Below are 22,037 nucleotides of genomic sequence, written 5' to 3'. Positions count from 1 at the left end.
ATCTAGTTTCTGGAGATTTATTGGCTAAATTTATGGACTTCTATTATTGTACAGATATATTAACAATACTCACTCATTTGGAATCATGTTTAGTAGTTTATATTCTTCCTGCTTTTTTGAGATAATACATTTCTATGGTGTTACTTAAAGAAAAAGCATATAAATTCATATGAAGTTATTACTCTAAAATATTAATTGCTCATCCTGGCATCTTTCTGTGAGGTAATATGGTCCGTACTCATTAGGTCAAGAGGCAGATGATAGATGCACTTCTGAGATCATAATGTAGATGAAGCCAAGGTCTTAGGTATAAGTGCTGTGGGGAGAAATGGAAGCCAGAATTTTAGATCCATCTATTCTTTCAATTATTGATTCCATTAAACATAGGGGAAATTGCTGATGATAATGTTATGGAAATTTGCAATATGCTTGTCATAATATTCCTAATATCAGCTTAATATTAGAAAGTTAATGTCTTTATCCTATACAGAGAATCTCAGTTTAAGAAATTCATCTGTAGTATTTTATGTTAGCTTGTAGATCTTCAACACTTGGAAGGGTACGCTCAAAAAGTATGAATTTAAGGCTAGTTGGATCATAGAGAGTTTCTGGTCAGCTTCTCATTTAAAGGCCTGCAGTTTTGGGGAATATAGAATAGAGACACAGACTGAGATGTTTGCTAATCATAGCTCTGTATTTATGGATGGGAAGGGAAGAGATGTGTTCAGAAATCATTTAACTCTGTATTTATGGGAATAGCAGTTTGTATTTAGCAATCATTCTATAAATCTACAGGTCTGTGAAGTTTTCTGGAATATGTGTTTGAATATAATGTGACTGAATTTAATATTAGTAAAGTGAATTTGTTAATTTGAATTTTGTTTTGTAATAATGTTGAATTTATAATGATTGTTGGCCCAAACATTATATGTAATCTTGTTTATTCTTTAGTTTGATCCCGTGAAGTTTCTATTTCTCGTTTTCTTCCCTTTCTTTCTCTTTCTTCTTCTTTCTCTTCTCTCTCTTCTTCTTCTTTCTCTTCTTTCTCTTCTTTCTTTCTTTCTTTCTTCTTTCTTCTTTCCTTTTCTTTCTTTTCTTTCTTTCTTCTTCTTTCTTTCTTTCCTTTTCTTTCTTTCTCTTCCTTCCTTTCATTTCTTCTTCATTCTTCTTCTTTCTTTCTTTCTATCTTTCTTTCTTTCTCTCTCTTCTCTCTTCTCTCTCTCTCTCTCTCTCTCTCTCTTCTCTCTTTCTTTCTTTCTTTCTTTCTTTCTTTCTTTTCTTTCTTTCTTTCCTTCTTTCTTTCTTTCTTTCTTCCTTCATTCCTTCCTTTCTTTCTTTCTTTCTTTCTTTCTCTCTCTCTCTCTCTCTCTCTCTCTCTCTCTCTCTCTCTCTCTCTTTCTTTCTTTCTTTCTTTCTTTCTTTCTTTCTTTCTTTCTTTCTGTCAGTCACGGGCTTGAACTCTGGGCCTGGACACTGTCGTTGAGCTCCTCAGCTCTATGCTAGCACTCTACCATTTGAGCCACAGCACCACTTCCTGTTTTCTGGCGGTTAATTAGAGATAAGTCTCTCAGGACTTTTGTGCTTGAGTTGACTTTGAATCCTGATCCTGCATCTCAGCCTCCTGAGTAGCTGGGATTATAGATGTGAGCCACTGCGCCCGGAGGTTCAACCTAGTTGCTCAACTCTGTAGTTTCATCTTCTCAGGACACCAAGGTAGGAGAATTACTTGAGTGCATTTGAATTTGAGATCAACATTAGTAACATAAAGAGAACTTATCTCAAAACAGAGCAAGAACAAAACCTCACTAAAACAATAACAACCCTGAAACTCTAACCTTTTGGAGATTGAAAATCAGTACGTTTGAATACCAGCAGTCAAACCAAAACGGAAGTGCTAGAGTGTTAAAATGGCACAATACTTTAGGGTATTGTTATCATTATTAAGGCTATTTTCACTTTTTTTGGTGATGCTAGGGATTGAACTCAGAACTTTACATATTTGCTAGATTGCCACTCTACTTGAACCACAATGCTCTCTTAGCCATTTTTTAGTTTCTTTCCTTCTTTTCTTTTCTTTCTTTCTTTCTCTTTCTCTCTTTCTCTCCTTCTCTCCTTCCTTGCTATACTTTTTTAATTTTTTTTGCCAGTCTTGGGCTTAAACTCAGGGCCTGAGCACTGTCCTTGGATTTTTCTCAAGGCTAGAACTCTACCACTTGAGCCTCAGCACCACTTCTGGCTTTTTCTAAGTATGTGGCACCAAGGAATTGAACCCGGGTCTTCGTGCATGCTAGGCAAGCACTCTACCACTAGGCCAAACTCCCGGCCCCTGCTTTACTTATTTTATACAATCTTTTTCTATTTTCAGCTTAGGCCTGGATCACAATCATCCTACTTATAGGCTCGACATAGCCACAGGACTCCACCTAATCTCTACCTCTTGAGTAGCAGGGATTATTCTTCTCTAAGTTTAGCCCACATTTTGTTACCTCGACAAATACATGAAACATTCTGCTGGGAAAAGTTGTATGTTAGTTCACAAATGAGAAGGCTTCTGCCTGTGGTTGGTTGGCTGGTGGCAGTATATATAGTGCAGGAGGAGGTGAAGGAAGATGGTGAAAGAGAAGGAGAGGAAAGAGCTGAGATTTACTGTCTCCTTCAAGGACACACTTCAGTGACCTGTGGACATACCTCAGTCATCTGCCGATCTCCCACTAAGCTTCTCCCTCCTCTTAAAGTATCTGTCACAGTCCATTAGTTTAAAAAAAAATGTGGACTAAGCTTTGAAAGCACGAGTTTCTTGGGGACCCTGCAAGCTTTCACAGACTAGAATAAAGCTATCCAGACCCTCTAAGAACTTTTCTGGTCCTCATTGAGTTTTGGTGCCATGATATATTTGGTTAGGTTTCACTTTTTAAGATCTATTGAAAGTTCTCATTGAACTAATGCAAATTATAAAAAAAGAAAGGCTACTGAATCAAATGAATACAAAATATTCTCACACTTCTTTGAAAAGGAGAGATGACTGATCTACTGATGCCTTTTCCTTCTAATAAATAAAGAACGATAAAATGTACCAAAGCAAGTCATTTCTTTTCATTCCATCTTCTTCTGGTACTATTGAGCACACACAGAATACATCCTCAAGTCCTTTCTGTTTCCTTTTCTGGTTCTGCCTACTTCCATTTTATGGCTGACTTTTGCTGCTTTTGGTACTGGTGTCTATCAAACCAGGCAGGTGGAGGTTGTGATGCTTAACTTCCCAGCACCTTGTGACATGACTCTGAGAGCAATCTGAGTGCCATTTATGCTTTGATGTACAAGTTTCCTTTCAAGCCAGTGGAGGTTCCATTACTACAACTTGGAGGAATAGATTTCTTTTTCTACGGGAATCAGAGTGGTTTATTGTCTCTTTGATTTTGCTGGATTTTCTTTCAGGGAACTTTTCTAATTTTAGCCTGATGTCCCTTTCTTGTTCCAAAGATCAGCTATTTTCTAACCCAATGTCTTCCTTAAAGAGCCACACAATCATTTTTATTACATTTATTAAATAAAAAATGAACATATTCATCCCACTCATATTAAAACAATGTCTCATAAATGTATTTCCTTTGGCCATTAATACCCTGTTGTTTTATGTGTTTATTGGGTGGAAGATTGTGGCACACAGTTCTATCTGCATTGGAAGTAGGTTCTTATTTGTGAGCTTTGTTTTAGTCTGTGGAGTTCCTGGTGGTCAGCTGGATTTCTGCCCTCAAACTCCCATTCATAGGGGATTACAGTGCTTCCCTAGTCTTTAGGGTTTTATTGTTCTTGAAATAGCAGTACGGATTATAGCATTCTTGTGTGCCTGTGTGTGCAGTGCGCATACTTCTCTCTCTTTTCCTTCATGAAACAGAAGAGAAAGGAATTAGCCAGCTGTCATACATTGCTATTTGATTGGCTTGCAGTAGGAGCATCTTTACATTGTGCTGTTTCGCAAATCACTATTGCTTTATTATCTAGCCAAATAACAAGCACCGTTCTCCCAATTGCCAGTCTGAAAATGTGGCAAATTGCATTAACCAAATTGGTAACTTGTTTTTCTCAACCTCAATCATCAATAACCCTTACTCAATTTTGCATTATTTTCCTGATTCAGTTCTGTGAAATTTTATCCTAGAATCACTTACTCGAACTATATCTAAGCATTTTCTGAATTTATTCAATCTAGTCTTCAAAGTCCACAATTAAAGCCAAAAAGCTATAACCTCGTCTTTTGTTTGGGCTACAGCATTTAACCCTTATCTTATTCTTAATATAGTTCTAAGCATGGCTATTCATTCTTTCTGTACTAAACTATACCTAACAAGAAGAAAGAGAATCTAGTCTAGCAGAAGCAACATAATGGAGATAAATTGTTAATGTTTTACAAAACTATCAAAACAATGAGAAAAAATTATAGCATAGTCAAATATATTTTATTTACTTTTAATCTTAGTGTTTCTACTTTTTGAATATGCTAGCCAACATTTGAAAGTATTATTTTTGCTCTGCAGATGCTAAAGAGCTGCCAATGTGACTACTAAAGAATATGATGACAACGTTCCTTCATTCCAAGTTCTTTTTACTTTTATTTCTGGTGCTGATCCTGGAGCTTGAACTCAGGGCCTGGGTGCTGTCCCTAGAAATTTCTTGCTCAAGGCTAGCACTCTACCACTTGGCTACATTGTAATCTAATAACCCTGTCTAGTTCTGCTCCTTTCCATAATCAATCCCCAAAATACTCCCTGATAAACTTTCTGCACACTATTCTCCATCTTGGTTCTCTTTCTTTGGAAAGTACCTAGCTAAACCACAAGAGATACTCATAACCTGATTAAGCAAATCCAGATTGGTTCTTTCCTGGGTGATTTTATGTGGCAGGTTTAGTGCTCAGACTTAGTAGTATCAGGTACAGTTTCATGAAGCCAGCCACCAATATTTTTGGAATATATCTTCAGAAATTCTAACTTGTAGTAAGTTTTAGGAGTCACTGTCCAATAAGATCTAACTTCTTTGATCAAGTCCCATTACTTTATGGATCTCTTGCTTTGTTAAAAGTGCCTTTGTTACCTCTTTGGAGTTCTACTTGATGTGGGAACATTTAATTTAATGCTCATTTTAAACGTCATGCTTTCTGCACCTTGATTTGATAATTGACTTCAGCCTCCTTGGTTCAGGTTCTCATTTAGTCCTCATTCAAGGTGGGTATGGTTTGACATATTCACATACTGCATTTTTCCTAGAGGATTAGTCATACTACAATTACAACATGACACTAGAAAAATCCATTTGACATATAGAAACAGTCCATGATAAACCTTTAAGGGACAAAAAAACAGTACATTGTTTAATCATTTAATCCTATCAGTAAAATAAAATAGTTTTAATGAATTATTTGTGTCAAAATTGTCAAGCAACTATATCCTGGAGCAAATAGACAAATAGCTCTAACCCTGTTCTGTTCCTCTGGGATGTAGTACCCAGTCACTGTGAGAAAGTGAATATTAACTTTCAGTACATTAGATATATTTGAAGCTTTAACTATCTAGTCCTTTTTTGAAAATACACATAGTTTTTATCCCAGGGTATTAATTCTTAAAAGCTGATATACTGTATTTCAAATTCATAACGTATTTTCTATCAGTTATTTCATTTCACATACTTCAATTTTGTTTGATGGTTTCATACCTACTGGTGTTAAGTTCGTACAAATAATGTGGTCCTGATTAACAGAAGCAATGTGATATATTTCTTTCTATGCCCTGAAGATCCAGTTATTAAAGTTTAATGTTGTACAATGACCTATTTTTTAAAAGATTCTTATACATGCAGTCAACAGTTTAAGAGGAATGGTACCATTAAGAAGAAAATTATTAAGAAATCAATATAGAATCAGGTAAGCCTGGTAAAATGGGTGGTTCTGTTAATGTGGCTGAGATATTAAGTCTGCATCTCTTTTGCTCAAATCCAGAAGGAAAATCTCCAAAGTAATAATGTTTGATCTCTTTAGGATCTATTGCTTCTAGACAATTCAATCAAATTTTAGAATTTCTGTGGTTCCAAGTTTCCTGGATATACTTGGATATTCTTCCATAGCTGGCAATTAAGGAAACCAAGTTGACAGGTGGTGAAATTTTCTGGCCAAGGGCATAGCTGGCAATTAAGGAAACCAAGTTGACAGGTGGTGAAATTTTCTGGCCAAGGGCCTAGAATTATGCATGAATTTACTTCAATAAATAAACCTGACTATGAGGGCCAAAAATTATATAAAACATATTCCTGCTGCTTTGAATAATGTAGGAGTTTGAAACAGAAGAAAATTAAGATTTTTGTTTTCACTTTCAAGAGGTAGAATGAAACTTTTTATCAGTATATGTACATGGAAAGGGCACAAAAAATTGTATTAGTGAATTTAAAGTTCTATGGATGTTTGCTCTGAGGCCGTGGATTCAGATCTTCTTTTCTCTCTTTATTGTTTTACTTTTCTTTTTAAAAAATGGAGGCTCTCAGTGTCACTTGGGGTGATTCTAGATTCCAGGGCTCAGGCAATCTATTGCTTCAACTGCCAGAGGATCTGGGTTTTAGGCTGCATTTCAATAGTTGCATGGCCTCAGAAAAGTCTTTTTGAATCCGTGTTTGTGGAACGGGGGCTATCATATGGGATGTGGTTGGTATGAAGTCAATCCCTGCACTGCCTCTTGGAAATGTTCAGCTTCTTCTGAACATAGCTGAAGGTGATGTAGCCATCAAAAGCTAAAAGTTAGTATACTGTCACACAACCCAGTTATCTTGGGTAAAGGAACAGAATAATAGATGGATCTTTCTCAGTGAAAAAGAAGATGAGTGTTTACCAACAGACTCAATGCTCCCTGAAGATATTACTTTGATTTCCAGTACTGTTCATGTTTACTCTGGAAAATAAAATGACTGGAATGGCAAGGGCCAGGAGATCTTGTGGTATGGTTGAGTCAAATTGTCCAGCGGGTCGTGATGAGCAGCTTTCTCAGTGTTAAGCATTTCCTAGTAGCTCTGTAGATACTAGGAATAGTTTTTGTCAGAGTGGTGTGAAGACACAGCTTAACGAGTACAAAAGAAGTATAAGACAATTATGAAAAAGAACAAAATGTTTTCCTTTTATCTTGAATTCATTCTTTCCTTTCCTCACATGCTTTCACCCGATATACTTCGTGTTTCATAGATATTGAGTGATTTGTGGCTAAATGTTATTCTTAAAGTGTTTTATTGCAGTAAAGATTTCATTCAGAAATATGTGTAACAGTCTTAGTACCTCAAAATAGTAATCCAATGATTCAACACAGTAACCAAACCATGTCATATTATGGGCTATTTCTTCATTGCTCACTCATCTCTGTCTTCTCTACCTGATGCCTGCACAGCCTTGTGCTACAGTTAAGCTTGAGATTTAGACACAGATATATGTCTCTTTCAATCATGGTTCTATACTACTTAAAAATTCAAATATACAATGCAAATATAGTATGTCAGAAGACAAGGTACCTAACTTCTACTGGTAGATTCTTTTCCACCTAAAGAAACTGAAAAAAATAAAACTTGCCCTTTATTCCTGAACAAGTATTTTATAGATTTAAAGTATGGATGTTAGTGTTTTATTGATATTAGCAACAGACACAAATGTGAAGTTTATTCTGAACCCAAACACCATGCCATCTTACAGAGATGTACTCAATTAATGGTATGAGGCTTGTTTAAATTGTTAAAATATGAGGAAAAAACTCTATTACTGTAAAATTTGCATGGGCTATCATGCCAAGTGCATAAAACACTATGCTTGTGAAAACGAGCTGTTATTAAATCCATCGATACCTGCTATTGAATGTGTAACCATTATCACAAAGTCTATGAAGGGCTGGGAGCTTGGCCTAGTGGTAGAGTGCTTGCCTAGCATGCATAAAGGCCCGGGCTCCATTCCTCGGTACCATGTACATAGAAAAGGGCTGGAAGTTGTGCTGAGGCTCAAGTGGTAGAGCTCTGGCCTTGAAAAAAGTCCAAGGACAGTGCTTAGGCCTTGAGCTCAAGCCCAGGACTGGCAAAAAAAAAACAACCAAACAAAAACAAAAACCCCCACAAAGTCAGTGAAGCCTACATGGTCTCCAATCATCACGAGGTCAATTTCAATTTGTGACGCCTTGGAAGATCAGACATTGATTCAGATTGACTTATTCTAAAGATTGCAAAGGTCTCAGGGCCATGGACGAAGCTCAATGTTTGACTTGAAAAACTGGTCAAAGGAAGAGGTTTCCTCCAGTGTATGGTCTGTGATGTTTTTCATGCTAAACATGAAGTGACTGGGCATGCAGAGTACAACCATAATCCCAGTTACGTAGGAAGCTGCAGCAGGAAGATAAAGACAGGCAGGCAGCCGGGGCTAAATGTTAAAACTCTATCTGGAAGGAAAAAAAAATGATTAAGATGGAAGTAAAAGACATGGATAACATCATGTAATGATAACATCATGTAATGATGAATGAAGACATCATTAAAATGGGTTCAAGCCAATCTGAAATATGAATAGATTTAATAACTATTCTCATCCTATATAACCAGGCTTCTTTCCTGATACTCGCTGTAAAAACAACAAAGATCTTCACCACACACAGTCAAAAACCCCAAAAGAATCCCCAGCAAACTCTGAAATTTCATCCTATAAAGAATTATTTCTACACAATAAAAACAGAAAAAAATGTCACTGATAACTGAACATATATTAAACAACAAATGTGCAGCCTTCTTGTACTTGAAGACATTTCTTATTCTTTGTGTGTTTTTGAGATAGGGTCTCACTTTGTAGCTCAGGGTAGCCTTAAATTAAAGACGTCTGAGTTCTGGGATTTAAGCATGCTAACTTACCTGATTTAAAATCTCTTATATGAACTTCATAACTTCAGAAACCAATTAGAAGTAAGTTACTATATAAGTTGATATTTACTTAGTAATTATATTTACAATGGATTCAAGAATTACTCTTGAGATTAAAATGTTCAAATGGAATATGTGAAACCACCATACTAAATATATTATAGTTTAAGAGCAACAAAACATGGCAGGCTAGTGTCTACCATTTTTCTGATGGACACAAATACTTCCAAACAAGATAAACACATCCGATTTCATGTTACTCCCATCCTTAAGAGTAGGTAGTTTAGATATAAAATCTGCATTTTTAATGTAGACTTAATTTTTGTGGAAAGAGCTATACAGAATGACTGTATCAAGACTGAAGTTGTGCCTACTGAAAGACATTAAGAGGATAACTGTATATTACCACCTGTCACTGTATATTAAAAAAAATTGTAAATAATCCCCCCAAACTCATCATATCACTGCTGAAACATAACTTCTTTCTGTTCCCATCAATCACCAGTACAGATTCTAGCCAGAAGTGAGGAGGCCTGAGACCTTTTACTACCCATCTTGCAAAAGCACCAATGGAAAAGGATGACTAAATCTGTTGCAATAAGAAAACAGAGAATATACACTCTCCCTTCCATTTGCTTCTTTCTTTCCTTGCTTCATTCCTTCTTTCAACTTCCACTTTTCCCTATCCTCTTTATTCCTTCTTTTGCTTGCTTGCTTCACTTATTTATTTATTTATTTATTTATTCATTCATTCATTCATTTTTCATACATATTGTCTAGCCCAGCAGGTTTCTGAGTATTCTCCTGACTCAGTCTCCAGAGTTCTGGCACAATAGGGGTCAGTCAAGTGATGATCTCCTGGGTGACGAGATTCCTATGATTGGTTGTTGTTGTCAAGGGCATGAGAGTGACACAAATATCAAGGATTTAAAATTTGCATTAGATAAAAAGAATATATGAGTGAAAAAACAGACAGCCCAAGTGTGTGCACATCTCTTAAGTCTCTCAAATTTTCTTGAATTGGTGTTGCAGTGATTTTTTAAATTAAGAAAATGCTATTTTTTTTAGCCTAATGAGAAGTTATAGTAGATAGTTAATAGTAGTGAACAGCTTCAATGAGGTAAACTCTAGAAGGGACTAGCATTTTTTTTTAATGCTTCCTCTGAGATTTACACTAGTGAGGTAAATCGACATGCCAGTGTGGCTTAGAGTTACTTTGGCAAATGAGAGGATCCGATCTCTCACATGCCTGGCTCATTAGCATCACATTGAGAAATTCAGGGCTGGGGTCAAACAGAAACTGAAGATGGTGAGCTGCAAAATCAAAATCATAATCAATACTGGTGTTTTCATCAATTCATGATGACAATGCCGATAGTATTAAATTTTATGCACTGTTTATGTAGACTACAAAGCAAAAATAATTTCAAAGTTGTTAATAATAAAGAAATGTACTAAGCTTCATTAGGATACAATCAAATATGTATTTGGCTAAAACAAAATTAAAAAATCACAGGTGTATCTATATTAATATAAGACAAGATAAAATACAGAACTAAAAGCAAGATACATCAATATTTTGCACTGTTGAAAGTTACAAATAAAAGTTCCAACCATATATCAGGAATGGCCTACAAATACATACAAAAATGTCAAGTGAATAGCATGTACCTAATAAATCAGAAAGCTCTTAAACATTTTAATAGACATTTTGGAAGGAAGTAAAAAGAAAAAAAGAGAAAAATAATTTAATGTATGAAATAGCTTTTTTAATCAGTAATTTTTAAAAATAAAAATGGATGAAATAGTTGGGTGTAGTGGCTCTCATGCCTGTAATCCTAGCTATTCAGGAGGCTGAGATTTGAGGATTGCTGTTCAAAGCCAGCTTGGGCACTAAAGAACATGAGACTCTTATCTCCAATGAACCTCTATAAAATGGGAAGTGGGGCTGAGGGTCAATGCGTAGGGTGGTAGCCTTGAGCTGAAGAGCTCAGGGACAGTGCCCAGGCGGAGTTCAAGCCCCACGACTGACAAAAACAAACAAATAAACAAACAACAACAACAACAACAAAAACACCAGGGATGAAATAGGTTTGTTGTTGTTGTTGTTGTTGTTGTTTTTTAAAGAAAAAAGTAAGTTAGGAAAATTAACTACAGGGAAGCAAAGCATCTAAGTACACTAAACTTCACTGAGGAAATCTTTCCCCAATATGGCAAAAATTAGAAAAATTTTAAACAAATCTTTATAAAGAGATAATCATGACTTATGACTTATATAAAGCATTCTAGAACACTGAAAATCTTCCAAAATATTTATATTAGGCTAGCATAATATTTATAGAATAATGAAAAAAATCAGCATAAGTATAAGAAAGCCATTCAAAATTCCTAAGTAAAATAGTAGCAATGCAACTATATCAACTATATCAAGTCCATTAAAAGAATAACATTAAATTAAGAAAAATTTATTCAAGGAAGCTTTGGTGCCATTTGAGCAAATAGATTAGTGATATAATTTTTCATGTTATTGGGTTAATGTAGAATCATCTGTGTAGATGAAAGAAAGATATTTCTTCAAAATTGGACATATACACTCAAAATCCCAAAGTAGATTGTGTATAAACCTTATCTATATGAAATACTAAATATAATGGTTAAATTTAGAATGCATTCTGACTATAGTTACAAAAATAAAATAATTTTAATAATAATCATAGGAGAAGAACAAGGATTAGCCTTGGAAGCAGTGGGGGGGAAAAAACTTTTATTAATTGAAGTCATAATTATCTGTCAAGAATATCCTAGAGAATCATCCAAAAACTATTATAACTAATACAAGGGTAAAATAAGACAGAAACCAGATGAATTAAAGTCGATAAATTTCCAAGAGAGTAATAAACGAATCATTAGATAAACTGCTATGAAAAGTAGAACCTACTCATAACAGCTATGAAAATTACCAAGCTGTAATGCAATAAAGTTGGATATTTAGTGGAACTCTATGAAGTTAAACGTGACATACTAAATATTACTGGACCTGAAAATAAATTAAATGTTCATTTTTGCAACTCACTAAAATTTCAAATATTACTTTGCATGGCCCCGACACAGTATGGAAAAAAGTATATAGAAAACTTTGACCAAAAGAATAGTATGAGAGAATAGCTTGTAAGACTTGAACAGAACAATCTGATGCTTTATAGAAATTAAATGAAGTTAATGAAATATAATTTAAAAAACCTCAAAGCAGACATGTTAGTACATTGAGCTGGATATAAGAAAGTTTGCATATCATGTCTACTTCACACAAAATTTCTAGGTGAATTAAATTTCTATATATAAGTTAGGAAGAATATCTCACAAACTGTGGAGAGGTGAGACTAAACCACAAAATGTTTTAATTATGAGAAAACACTATTGATGAATTTACAAGACTAGCAAAAGACAAGAAAGGAAATTGGCTTTTGGGAGATCTAGCTAAAAGAAAAGGTAAAAAATCACCCAATAGGAAAATTATAATAGAGATAAAGGCACACAAACAGCTAATAAACATACAGAAAACCCATATCCCGACCCATTCTCAGAAAGAATCAGCATCACCACCATCATGACAAAACATTTAAATGTCATGTACAGGACTATAGAGAAAGAGGGCAAGCAGATTTCTATAGATAGCTTTCAGTTTTAATTGGTGTAGTACTAAATTAGTTAGGGGTATCCGACGGGAACTTAAGACTTAAAGCACAAATACTTTTATCATAGAAATGGCCTTTTATCACCCAAAGGTTCTATATCTCCCTGACTGCTCAGACTGCCAAAAAAAATCCAAGCCATCAAGAATAGCCCAGGAAGACTTGTTAAGAGTATATTCATAAACATGGCTTTCAATGTTTTTGTTTTCTTTTTCAGTAATTTTGTACTTGAAACTACTACTCAAAGGCTAACTTCCAAAGCAAAAAAAAAGAGTAAGGCTTTAGTAGATTGTCTTACACTTTGTGGTTACTATTTTGAGCTGCATAAAATCCTTGCCAGAAGAGGAAGTTGTTGGCTTTTTGAAAGCCTTGTCATGAAGCTAAAAGGCACTTTGAGGCCACGTTAAAACATTTATAATTTCAACCATCTTTAATTAACGTCTCCCTACTTTCTTGAGTCCTGCAATTCCATATTCAAGCATCTAATTTAGAGAAATATTCCCACATGCAGAAACCAGCACAAGAATGTTGAATACCTTTAATAGCGAAAACTGGAAACATTGAGGAAATGATGCAATAAAATTATCTTGCCCACATTAGAGAATATTATGAATATTATATAGCCATTGAAAAGCACCAGTCAGATGTGTGTGCGTGTATGTATTAATATGGGAAAATTTCCAAGATACATTTAGTGAAATATGCAACTTATAGAAAAATATCTCAATTTTCACAAAAAACAAAATGAAGTAAATCTTTTTGGAAATCCATGTGTTAAATGCCTATTGGATCAAGAACCAGAATTATAACCAGTTAAATGGAAGTAGAAGGTATGGCTTTACATTTGTTTCCTCCTCTGAAAAAATTATTTTTCCAGAGAAACACAGTTGGGTTAAAAAAAGTAATGCTTATACTTAATGACTATATATCAACATAACATGATTATACAATGTATAACATTATATTGGCATTAGATATCGTCTTTTTAACAATAATGCAAACTTTAAATGTCTGAATTTGAAAAGATAGCTGAATTTATTTAAATGTACAACAGCATGGGGCATAGTTAAGGTATCAATTTTAGAAAAGACAGTTCTAATTAGCAAGTTTGGTTGTTTTCATTATGAGAATTCCCAGAGGCAAGCTCTGGCATTTAGTGATTAGAAAAGTAACAAGAAAGTATGCCCCCAAAGTGAGCTAAAAGAAAAGCAAATTATACTGTCTGATGTGTAATAACCTTTTGAGATAAACCAAAAGAAAATAAAGAAAAAAGATTTATAAGAAGTATCTTGTGTAAGCATTTTTTGAAATCTTAATATGTAGGAATACACGATGTGATAAAGACTAAGAAGTCAATAGAAAAATACATGAGCATTCACAGGTCTGATAAAATTCACTCATGAAGTGATTATTGTCCTTAATGTACTATGTTATCTCTCATTTCTTTTGCTGTCCCTTGATTATCTCATATTGTTACAGTATTTCACATTGTTATCTGATATATTGGATGTATGCGTATTTGGTTATTTGAAATTGTATAGGGAAGGGGGGAAAACAAGATGAGGGGTGGGTGTGGGGGGAGGGAAATGGGGACCAAGATATGAGAAAGGGTATCAATGTATGTGACATAATGCACCTTCTATCTGGCGAATATAATGTAACCCTTCTATTAATTACAATAAAAATATATGAAAAAAATTCACTCATGAATCTTAATAAGAGACATAACAAATTTACAAGATTTGTAAATATTGTCTCCTTTGTAGTTCCTCTTGTAAGGCTGTATCACATATATCAAACGAACTAAATGATGAAAGAATTAATAAAATGTCAGTCAGACCTAAATGTGGTTCATTCTGTTCACAGAACAACCGCTGATGAATTTCAGGTGCCCATGGTAGCTTTCAGTTCAGCTCTACTCATATTTTCCAAAAGTTTCCCTTACACTGGTGCCTAAAGTAAAACACATCGTCAGAACCCATAATGAGCACCTCTGGTCAGAAACAAGATACTGCACTTGTACCCATTGTTACTGATTTTTAGTATCACTGCCAGGAGTTCCTATACTTGAGTCACTTGATGACTTCCTTATGGAGTAGTATGGTCTGCCATATTCCACGCTTTGCTGCAACAACAAATGCATGTTTTCCTACTGTTGTCTCAATGAAACTTCAGTATTTGGGGATTTTTGCAATATTTAAAACAGCTCAAATAGAAAAGAAGAAGTTCAAACCAGTCACCAGATCCAAAATTAGCATTTTATTCAGAATGCTGGGGTCAGAGGTGTGTCATTTATATTCTGGTACACAATACAGAGGCAAAGCTGTTGTCAGAAGTCTCTCCAGTTTAAAAGCATTTTTTTGTCCTTTTGATTTTTTTTTTTTTAAAAAAACACACACTTAGTAGCGCCACCAGTGTCAGGCCACCCCTTGTTCTTTTCTTCCCTTTCCTTTTTTTTTCTTTTTTTTCTTTTTTCTTTTTTTGGTACAAATTATGTAAAACATTTGTGCTAAGAACTTTTCTCCCTCCCCAAACAAAAATGAAATCAAAAAAATTAAAAAAAATTAAAAATTGAGTACTCTAACTATAGCTCAACAATTGAATCCAATGTCACTTTGTTTTGTAAATACTTTATCCATAACGAAAGATATAAACATGCAAAAACCTGAATCCATAGTCCAAATAATACATACACATGTTCTGAAGCTTCTGCACTTCTCCATAGACTATGCTGAGAAAACATTATGTACACATACCCTTTTTTACAGTGATGTGGAAAAAAATACAGTAAAAAAAAGTGTACATGGATTGAGACCAAAAATGTGTCTGACATTCTAGTTTATGAAAAAATTCAATTTTGCTACAAATCGGTGATATGAAAACTCCCTTTATTTGCAACCAGCTGCGCAAGTTTTTAAGATTTTTAGTGGAAAAAAAAATCTAAAGTCTAAAACTAGAAGTAATGTACATTTTCCAATCTCCTGGTCTTACCCTTCCCTCCCCCCCAAGATACTAAAATCTCTCCATGAGTTCTTGTTTTGTTCGTTTGATTCTGCCATTTAACAAAAAGCAAATGCAATGTTAACAAAAGCATGTTGAAGCATACCGTGGTTTAACTTTCTGCTCCTGCCACAAAATATTTTGTCTTTTACTCATCATTTCAGAAATCAGTACCATTAAAGCCTTAAACAGAAAACTAATTCCAATCTGAAAAAGGTACAAAAAGGCACATAAAATCCCAGTGCTTCTGTACTGTAAAATTCAAGTGTAACTGAGCTCAGTGTATTTCCAAACAGCATTGGATCACTGATATTCCCTCTGAGCCTGAATTGGTTTGCAGCCTATGCCAAAGCCTCCAGCAAGCACGGTGCTAGTAGACTACAAAGTTAAAGCCTAGCTTCTGTATGCTTTTTGGGAATATCAGTAGAAATCGTTTGTACTTGTCCAAAAACCAAGTTCACCCTGAAGTTCAGTCATCACCTCCACCATACATGTCAGCAAGTTTCTTGAACCGAGGTCCCCAGTCATTCAGGTAATCATAGTCCTGTTCTCCCCCACTACTGGAGGAATTAAGGGAGCTCAAGGATCCAGCCGTCGAACCACTGCCTTCATAGTCAAAGACTAAGAGGGAGTCATATGGCGGAGCTGTGGGATCATTGTCAGCAGCTTTAAGACCCTATGATTTGGAGAGACAAAGAAAGAAAAAAGAATTAAGAGATGGTTGCACTTTGCAACACCCCTCCTCCCCCCCGCAACACATGTCCCTTTCCTTTCATGAGTTCAGGAACTTGTCTGTAATTTCCACTGCCAGGACCACACAAATTTCAAAACTGGGGTTATCATGGTATGGAAGTCAAATAGAAACTATTTTCCTTCTGCAAACAGATTATTAAAGGAGTCTACCCAGAGGGATGTAAGATGGGAGGAGGCTAATTAGAGAAGATGTTTGACAGATGGCAGAAAGGCTAGATCAAGTGCTAGGAGTAGAGTAGGGAGGATTTGACACAGAGCAATATATGGAGCAAGATCACTAGATTAAAACACTAAAATATAAAACAAATTGCATTGTAGTAAGTACTATAATTTTTTCTCATTCATTCATTAAAGGAACAATATTTGCTGTTTTTGCTAGGACCTATGATAAGCACCCTTGTTTATAGTCCACTGGGTAAGGTCAGCTTTAAAAGAATAATTTTGTGCTGGAGCAGGTTATCCGAGGCAAACAGCAGGCTGCGATATAAGATGATATGTGCACCTCACCTACTGGAGGATTTTAAGAATGAATAGATTCAACACAAGCTACAGGTTAGGCAGAGAGATGGGCGTAAATATGAATGCCAACATCCTTACTTTTCTACCAGCTTACAATCTAAGCAAACAGATATGATGACTGATGACTGTAATGGAAAGCAACAGATAAACAAGTAACAAAACTGCGATGCCTAAGTAAATCTTCAGAACACTGAAATATCATTTAGACTCTCAGGAAGAGTGTATGAGGATGAAGAAACATTGTATTTCCTGTAATTATGGAAGGAGATAAATGAGGAAAAAAGATAGGGCAAATGAAGTTGCTATGCAAAATCATTTTGTTATTCAGGGCATATAAAATGTGGAAATAAATGATAAACTGTAAACAAATACTACTTTAAAAAATAGGATGATTTCTGTCTTTTGTATACTACAGACAAATCATGATCCAATATGAACTTTCAAGAGGGCAGAAATCTCTCTCAACCTAAGACCAAATGCATAGCTGGTTCTTAAAAAGAATTTTATAGGGACCAGGAGTTCAAGTCTCAAAATTGGCAATAATAATAATAATAATAATAATAATTTTTAAGCTGGGAGTTTGGCCTAAAGTGGTCTAATGCTTGCCTAGCATGTACGAAGACCCAAATTTGATTCCTTGGTACCTCGTATATAGAAAAAGCTGGCAGTGTTGCTGTAGCTTAAGTGGTAGAGCTCTTGAGAAAGCCCAAGGACAGTGCTCAGGTCCTGAGTACAAGCCCCAGGACTGTCAAAGAAAAAAGGAAAACAGAAAAAAAAGAATTTTTTAAAAAAGAATTAAGATCCCTGCCCCCCCACCAAGAAATTAGGAATGAATTATAATGTACATGTTTTTGCTGTCGTGTTTTTTATTGTATGGGTGATGATCAGGGGAGTTACAGTTACAAAATTAAGGTAATAAGTACATTTCTTTTTAAACAGTTACCCTTCCCTCATTTTCTCTTGTTTATAGCTGCTTTCCAATACACAGTTGTAGTATTTGCAGCTACGTTTTAATTTTAACCTCATAAAAGTTATAGAGATTAATATGAAGTCCTTTTGGAATTTTCTCTACTATTTTCTTGGTTTCCTTCTAGAATATGAGATACAGAAGCACTAGCTTTCAAGTGATCCTTCTCTTCATGTAACTGCTTTTCTAGTGCTTTGGACTGTTCCTCTTTAAGAAATTGGTTCTTACATTCTACATGTTTTTATGACCATGTACATATGCTTTTAAAAAGTACTTTTTAAAAAGGTATTTTACTTTGCAGATGAGAAATAGATTTCGAAAAGCATGGAATTTAAAGTCAGAATCAGAACAGTATAGTTTTCAAGAGAGCAATACCAGCTGTGGGATTGTAGAATTTCCTCATTCTACAATGGTCACAACAATAATAAAATTATCATAAAGGCAAAAAGAGGTAAATGGACTCTGCCTCGACATGATGTCTGGTAAATGTAGAAAATAAAGGAGTATCAGTTACTTTTTATTGTTCTCATTGAGGTGGTAGAGTGAAGTTATCATGTCATAAGTCAAATAATGAGTATATTCTTTTTTTTTTTTTTTTGCCCGTTCTGGGGCTTGACCTCAGGACCTGTCCTTGGGCTTCTTCCTCAAGGATAGCTCTCTGCCACTTGAGCCACAGCACCACTTCTGGCTTTTTTTCCCCTATGTATGTGGTACTGAGGAATCAAACCTGAGTCTTCGTGTATGGTAGACAAACACTCTACCACTAGGCCAAACTCCCGGCCCTGAGTATATTTCTTTTTGGACTATGTCATTCCTCCCTTCACTTTCTCCCATTTTCCCCTCCCAAACCATACCCATAAGTTATATAGCTCATTTTCCACATCGCATATAATGAATACAATGTTTGCATTTGCAATCCTGACAACAACATTCCATTTCCTGAAATTCTTGATTAAATAGTGTTTTTAATATTCAGAGGAAATACGTCTTTGGGTTCTTCCTTTAGTCTGACTGCTTGTGTGTTAAGTTTAAAAAAATGTCCTATTTTGGAACATAGGATCATAATAGCTCAAAAGCTATATGCATATGGCCATATAGGATGAGGCTTAGGGGAAAGAACTCCAGGATACGGAAAAAAGAGGTTTATTTATGTGACTGGTTGTTCTTAATGTACTATATGAAGCTATTTCTTTTTTTCTTCTTTTCTCATTGTGGTTTATCTGATGATATTACTGTATCTGAATGTGGTACCTGGTATATAGTATATACATTTATTTGTTTATTTGAAAAAGGAAAGGTAAGGATTAAACAAGATGAGTGGGAGTGGGTGAGGGGAGGTAAAGTGGGAGAAAAACATGGGAAGGGATAACACTGTTCAAGAAGTAATGTATCCCATTACCTGATGAATGTAACTGTGACCCTCTGTACATCACCCCGACAATAAAATAACAAAAAAATAAATAAATGGGAGGAAGTAATTCGTTAAGGAGTAAAATGGAAGTTGCTAGAACTCCAAAAGCAAGGATTAAGAGTGCACTGCCTGTTTTCCTATTTCCAAGTTTCTAATACCCCAAGTCCTAGCCACTTAATTAAGAGTCACTTTTTCCTTCTAGTCTGATTATATTATTTACACCCCCAGGAATGGCTGTTAACTACAATTAAGTAAGACATCAGCAAACCACTTCAATATAGGAAACTGACATACTTCTTGATACGACTTTCCTCATTCTATTTTTAGAATAGACTACAAGGCAATTTTGCTGAGGCTGAAAACCATGAAAGCCTACAATTTTTCAGAATTTCTAACTCCTCACTGTGGTCAGTCTGGTTACTGGCCTCAGTGACGCACTACCCCTATTTTTTTTTCGTAGAAGAGACCCACCCTCACTACCACAAGATCCTCTTCTAGAATCGGAATTTACTAGCTCCACCCACGAGCTTGGCTCTGGGGCTAGCTTTGGAAAACATATGAGGTGAACAGGAACAGAAACCTAGTTAAGATTTCAGAAGTACTTTCACTGGTTCCTTCTTTGTTCCCTTTTGACAAGACACCAGCCTGTCCCACATGCAGATTTTACTTGCACTTGGGTATTGCAATGAAGACCACATGCATATCAAGAACTGTGCCACAAATGGACTATGGTTGACTTGTAACAAGAAGTGAATCCTGGTTTTTGAAAGCCAACAGTACTTGGGAGTCACTGTAATTAAATCCTTAGGTAGCAAAACTCATAGTTTATACCTTTGTTTTTTTGTTTATATTTACTCAACTAAAGCTATGTTGGATAAGTATTTATCATTGTAAAGTTTCATGGCATGGTCTCTCTCATTGTCAATGCTGGATTCCCGTTTGTCTTCCTAGAGTATATTTTTGGCACTCATGTGCATACCCTTCCCTTGTCTTACACAGTTCAGGGACTGCAAACATAAGAGGTATGCAATTCCTTGAGCTCACCATTGTCTAATTGGAATCACCCAGAGCTGGACCCAGAAGAATCTGAATTCCTTCAGATTCAATAAGAATGAAGGAAATGCCAGATAAGAAGAATGAATTTCTCAAAGCAAATATCAAAATCTCATCACAGCAATTGCTTCAAAATACAGAAAATACCAAATGGCAAACAGCACTGTGTTCAGGTCATCTTTGTGATTACAGTCTCAATTTTAAGCAAAAATTGACTCAGAGCAGTAACCAGTCCTTATGGTGCAAGCACTGTAAGGTGTCAGGAACAGACAATGGGCAGGGCTCAAATGGGTCTGGATTAAGAAAGTGATGGATTTTGTTTATTGCATTAGGGGTAAAAAAAAAAAAAAACGCTGGAAAAGATCTGGTCATCACTGATGTGTTAAAGAATGCCAGAACTCCGGGCCAGGAGTTTGGCCTAGTGGTAGAGTGCTTGCCTAGCATGCACAAAGACCCGGGTTCAATTCCTTGGTACCACATACATAGAAAAAAGGTGGAAATGGTGCTGAGGCTAAGTGGTAGAGCTCTAGCCTTGAGAAAGTCCAAGGATAGTGCTCAGACCCTGAGCTCAAGCCCAGGACTGGCAAAAAAAATAAAAAATGAAAAAGAATGCCAGAACTGTCTCTTAACCCACTAAGTAACCTGTTTCAACTCCTTGAAATAAATATCACTATGGAGGTAATCAACTTCCATACCAAGTACTGTGATCCTTGAAAACATTTCCTTCCTTCCTTTCTTCCTTCTTTCCTTCCTTCCTTCCCTTTTTCCCATCCTCCCTCCCTTATTTCCCTCTCTGCCTCCCTCCCTCCTACATTTCCTCCTCCTTTTTTGCTTCAAAGAGGTTAAGAGTCATAAAATCCACTGATGAGAAACCACTATGCTACACTAAACATGGCTCATCATTTCAGTACTTACTGGACTTGTGAGATTGTGAAAGGACAAAGCCAAAGATTGTTACCTTTAAAACTTTTTTTAAAATTTTTTTTATTGTCGGGGTAATGTATAGAGGGACTACACTTACATTTACCAGGTAATAGGTGCATTACTTCTCACACATTTGATACCCCTTCTCATGTTAAAGAATACTCAGGCAAGTCATTTTTCTAGGCAGGAGGAACCTCCTGCCTAGAAATACTTAAGTATTTTTTGCCTGGCTTCTATTTAGATAGTCTTGATTTTTATTGGAGACTAAAACAGGACTCTTCTGAATTAGGTATTATAGAAATTCCTGTTAATATTTCAATAATTCTAAAAAGATCATAGTGAAAGTCCTAAGAAACTGACAAGCAACAGGTGCAAAAATCACAAGGAATCAGAAGGAATCTGGGGTAACAGAACCTTCTGGTCCTCCCTTATGGGATTATTTTATTCTTAGATGTGGACACCTTTCCTCGTGATGTAAAATGTACTGTTGCCAAATTTACAAACTAGCTTTGCATTTTCCCCTAGGTTTGGACTGTATTTAGAAAAGTCTGCTTCTTGTTTCACCTGTCCTGGAAAGGCAGATCTTGAACCCTAGATAAATTTACCTGGATATATTTATAAATTTTTCTGTAGTTGGGAGGCTCCTCTGCAATACTGAATGAGCTGTGGCTATGTTCTTGCTGAGTTGGTATTTATAGACTTCTGATCCACTGCTTTATGGGTGGATACATGCTTTTCAGGGCTTATAAAAACCCCACATTCTTCAGGGAGGAATACATGAGGATACAAGAAGAAAGAG

At 35.6% G+C, this 22,037-nt stretch overlaps 1 protein-coding gene across 1 annotated transcript in view; it reads right to left on the bottom strand.

Annotated features, from left to right (window-relative positions):
• Positions 1–14,850: 14,850 nt before the first annotated feature.
• The window catches only part of Cdh2 (cadherin 2), a 217,408-nt gene continuing 210,221 nt past the window's right edge, over positions 14,851–22,037 (bottom strand). The window contains exon 16 of the mRNA XM_090353296.1: positions 14,851–16,287. Coding sequence (XP_090209422.1) covers positions 16,081–16,287 — 207 coding nt within the window. The 3' untranslated portion in view covers positions 14,851–16,080. The remainder of the gene's footprint in view (positions 16,288–22,037) is intronic.

Source organism: Megascapheus bottae, chromosome 19 (assembly GCF_031878675.1).
Source record: "Megascapheus bottae isolate mThoBot1 chromosome 19, mThoBot2.hap1, whole genome shotgun sequence".
Lineage (NCBI taxonomy): Eukaryota > Metazoa > Chordata > Mammalia > Rodentia > Geomyidae > Megascapheus > Megascapheus bottae.
This window is presented reverse-complemented; position numbering and strand designations above follow the sequence as displayed.